Consider the following 4064-nt stretch of genomic DNA (forward strand, 5'->3'; position numbering starts at 1 on the left):
ATATATATATATATATATACATTGTATATACATTACATATATTGTATATATATATGCAGTTAATACATATGTATCTGTATGTATGTATGTATGTATATATGCATATATGTATACATATATGTTACACTGTATAGTGCAAACGGACACGGACGATTATGGCGGCTTATCGCCGCGGGGCGCAATACTGAAGTGTTCCATGACCGTATACATATATATATGTATATACAACCATTGTTTCCACCCTCTTCGCTCTGGAGAACGTCGGGGCTATTGTTTAGATTTTTTCGCAGTGATCGCGATGACCGCAATACGCGACGAGGACTTCCTCGACATGGTTTGTGATGCGCGACGAATAAAAAGTGAGGACCCAGCTATCCCGTTTCTATTATGTGAGACAAGATCAAAAGTCTCTGCGTGCTTTTCGACAGTAAAAATTCTTCCCTAGCGAGTCAGGATATCTATTAATCTAAATTACATTTTCCACATATATTATCAGTATAATTTTGTTTCAGGAGAATATCATAGAGAGAGAGGACCTCTCTAAATACGTATGTGTATATTGATTCGAATATTAAAAATATCTAAATACAATAAAATCAAAGATTCTACTGTAATTATATCCTGCTATATGTACTATAATTATATCCTCCACGAACTTTCTATGTTACGATTTCAGACATGAGATGAAAATAGAGAAACGGATAAGGACTTGTATTTATTTAACTGTTCTATTCTATGTAATAATTCTAAGTTAAACATAGAAGTTTTCTTCATTATATATAACGTTTACTAATGATACTATTAACTATTTCATAATATTATATACATGTTTTTTGATATTTCTAAATTTATTTCGTTTTAGTAGTATAACATAATCTATTATGCACACATAGAAATTTCGCATAACAGTAAGTATCGCGGACAATCTTTTACATAAAAGTAGTTTTTCGCGTGGTATTACCTGCCGGTAAAAAAACTCGTCATTGATATGCAAAAAGAAACTGTCAAAAAAATCTGTCAGTAAACCGCTCTTGTCTGTGCGATTTCCATTTTTTCTGCTACAAAAACAGAAACTTTTAATACATATCACTAGCCCAAATTAATGTACTAATTTTTTGCAAAAATAATAAATAATAAAATTAATGAGTTTTTTTTCAAAAATCTCTTAAAAAAATGTAAATTTTGAATACGATACTTTGACAAACAAATATTGTTCTGGTTTAAAATTATTAATAATAATGCATTTATATGTTAATACCTCTATAATATACACTTAATATTTTTACATAATAAATTATAAAAAATAATTTATATATTGTATCTTTAATTTAAATTAACTATTTTGAATTACATTTTCTAATTAGGATATCTGAAAAAAAATTGATGCTTGTAACATTTCACAGAATCCTTTTTTTGAGTATATAATATAGATATATCCAAGATTGGGAAAGTTACTTTGTAAAAATAACTAGTTACAGTTACAGTTTTTGTTTCTCAAAAAGTAACTAGTTACCGTTACAAGTTACCGACTCCAAAAAGTAACATGTTACAGTTACAGTTACTCAAAAAGTAACGAATCGTTACTTTTCAGTTACTTTTAATAGAACAACATTATCATTATAAAAAAAAAGACTGGTTTACATTTACATATTATATAATTTTATTTAAAAAAAGAAAATGCGCGTTTAAATACATATATCAGAAGCATATATCAGTAATATCAGAACAAAAAAATCTTTAATTTATCCAAAATTTTTTATTAATTTTTAAGAGAATTTGATATTCTATTGTATCATCATTAAGATTCCCTCTATGTGGCGTTACTATGGAACCACCGACGCTAAACATTCGTTCGACGGATGCACTACTCGGAAGTGCCGTATTATATTCAATAAAAAATTTTTTTATTCTAATATAATCATTTAACATATTAATATTGGTATTGTTGGATTTTAAAAAACGGTACAATTCTTCTTGTAACGATTCGACTTCGTCGGTTTGCTGATTAAAATCAAAAAAGTCATCGTGATCGTTCGATTTTTCATTAACTGGAGAATTATCAGGAGATTTTATGCCTAATAATTCTTCTAAATAATTTTTAGCAAGTTTTCTTTTTTCTCCATTTATCCAGTTCAACTTGAATTTTGGATGCAAACAACTTGCGATGATTAAGTCCTTTTTCTCGAATAATGTCGAAAATCTAAAAATACATAAATATAAATTAAATAATATTTTATATTTTTTATTTCAGAATAAATAAGTAAATATTACTTTACTTAAATAAGATAGATATAGTTGAAAAAAATATAAGTATTAATTTAGTAATAAAGTGAAGTATATACAAAAAAATATAGAATGACATTTACTAAACTAGTAAAACTGTTATTTAAAAATAACATGTATTTAAAATAAAATTAACAAAACACCTTTTATTTAAACCTTGTTGAATAGCTGTAATTAATGGCTGGCAATGCGTAAAAATTCCACTTTTGTTGAATTTTTCCAGTTTTTCTTGTAAAGTTTTCAAGACCGGTAATAAAAATCCCATGTACATTCCTGATTCTCCTTGTAATATATCCAATGCTCGTGCCAAAGGTTCCATAATCTAATCAAAGCAAAAAAGTGAGATACATTTCACTAAATTTAGATATTGGGCGCATTCAACAGGCAAAGCAATGAGCGCTCAGTGATTCTTTAATATGATCAGTTTTTGTTAGCTTTTCGTTAAATTTGGATGAATAAATCATTCAAACAAAGAATTATTGAGCGCTCACTTATCTGATCAGTGATCTGTATGTTTAACTATTATCTAGATGTATAATACCAGTATTAATACCTGACAATATTCTTCCATGAATTTCATTTCGATCTCTGAGAGCCTTTGTAAATTGCAATGATCCAGACACTGATTAATTTTTTCAGAACCATCTTTTAGAAGTGTTACCAGTTGCAATACTGAATCAAAAGTAGAATTCCATCTATATCAAATATCAAATAAAAATTTAGAAAATGAGATAAAGATTTAGATAATTGTTGTTATTATTTAGAGAAAAAAGATATTTATATCAGTGATTAATAAAAACACAAAAAAATAGAAATAAATATCTCGACCATGTGATTAATATCGGAAGATAGTAAATATAAAATTTATTCAATCTAAGATCTTGATATTCATAGTCAGTTCTTATTTTAAGACCTTAACTAATGTTTTGAGAATTGAGATGCTAATACGACTTTATAATTGGCTCATAACTCTTGAGGCGGTGTTGAATATAAGACTTGACTATAAATACCTAACAGTTGATGTTTACTGTTCAGTCGATACATTTATATAGAACGTAACGATTTATCACCAGTACTAAAACCAACTTAGTTTATTATATTTACTATCTTTGGTAATAAAAAAAATCTTACCTAGTAACAACAGGAGTTTTTAAGTAGACACCACAAACATCTTTTATTTTATCAGCCACTTGTGTAGACTGATTTTGTTTATTCCAAAGCTTTATTAGTTTGGCAAATGTTGTTCTATATATTTTCTTGTATACAACATCACTGTCCAATGCTTTCTCAGAATCTTTTACTGCAACAAGATTCAATGTGTGACTCGCACATCTATTATGTGGTGGAAGAGTAAAATTTTCTACATCTAGATTTTCCACATCATCCGTAATTAAAAGATCATATAGGCTATGAAATTCTACAGTAGTCTCTTCATTATCGACATTATCTTCATCCTTTTGAAAACTTCTGAAATGAGTAAAAAACATTAATTAAACTATATCTATTATTTATGTTTTATTTCTATTAATTATACGTAGTGTAAACAAATTTTATAAGTATGTAAAATATATTTAAAATATAAATTTACCGAAAGGCTTTAACAAAATTTGATCCATTGTCGGTTGTCGTGCCACATACTTTATTTTGGATGTGGTATTCGAGAAAAACGGAATTAATTGCCTGAGCTAAAACATCGTATGTATGTCTGCCTTTCATCCTACGACAAGCCAATGCAGCTGATTCTCTCTCTAAAGTTTCGGGATTTATCCAATGTACCGTTA

The 4064-nt window shown here is 27.8% G+C and overlaps 1 protein-coding gene across 2 annotated transcripts; it reads right to left on the reverse strand.

Moving 5' to 3' along the window:
* Positions 1-1655: 1655 nt before the first annotated feature.
* On the reverse strand, positions 1656-4032 carry LOC105449160. 2 transcript variants are annotated; one of them, XM_011688158.1, is made up of 5 exons: positions 3872-4032; positions 3415-3747; positions 2837-2978; positions 2427-2605; positions 1656-2200 (listed from the first exon to the last, which is right to left on the reverse strand). In XM_011688158.1, exons 1-5 carry the CDS (start codon positions 3997-3999, stop codon positions 1738-1740), a joined length of 1245 nt encoding a protein of 414 aa, XP_011686460.1. In that variant the 5' UTR covers positions 4000-4032; the 3' UTR covers positions 1656-1737. The 2 variants fall into 2 exon arrangements, with proteins under 2 accessions (XP_011686460.1, XP_011686459.1); XM_011688157.1 differs by having other exon boundaries at positions 3415-3750.
* Between the last annotated feature and the right edge of the window lie 32 nt (positions 4033-4064).

This window comes from Wasmannia auropunctata, unplaced genomic scaffold (genome assembly GCF_000956235.1).
Source record: "Wasmannia auropunctata unplaced genomic scaffold, wasmannia.A_1.0 LD336076.1, whole genome shotgun sequence".
NCBI lineage: Eukaryota > Metazoa > Arthropoda > Insecta > Hymenoptera > Formicidae > Wasmannia > Wasmannia auropunctata.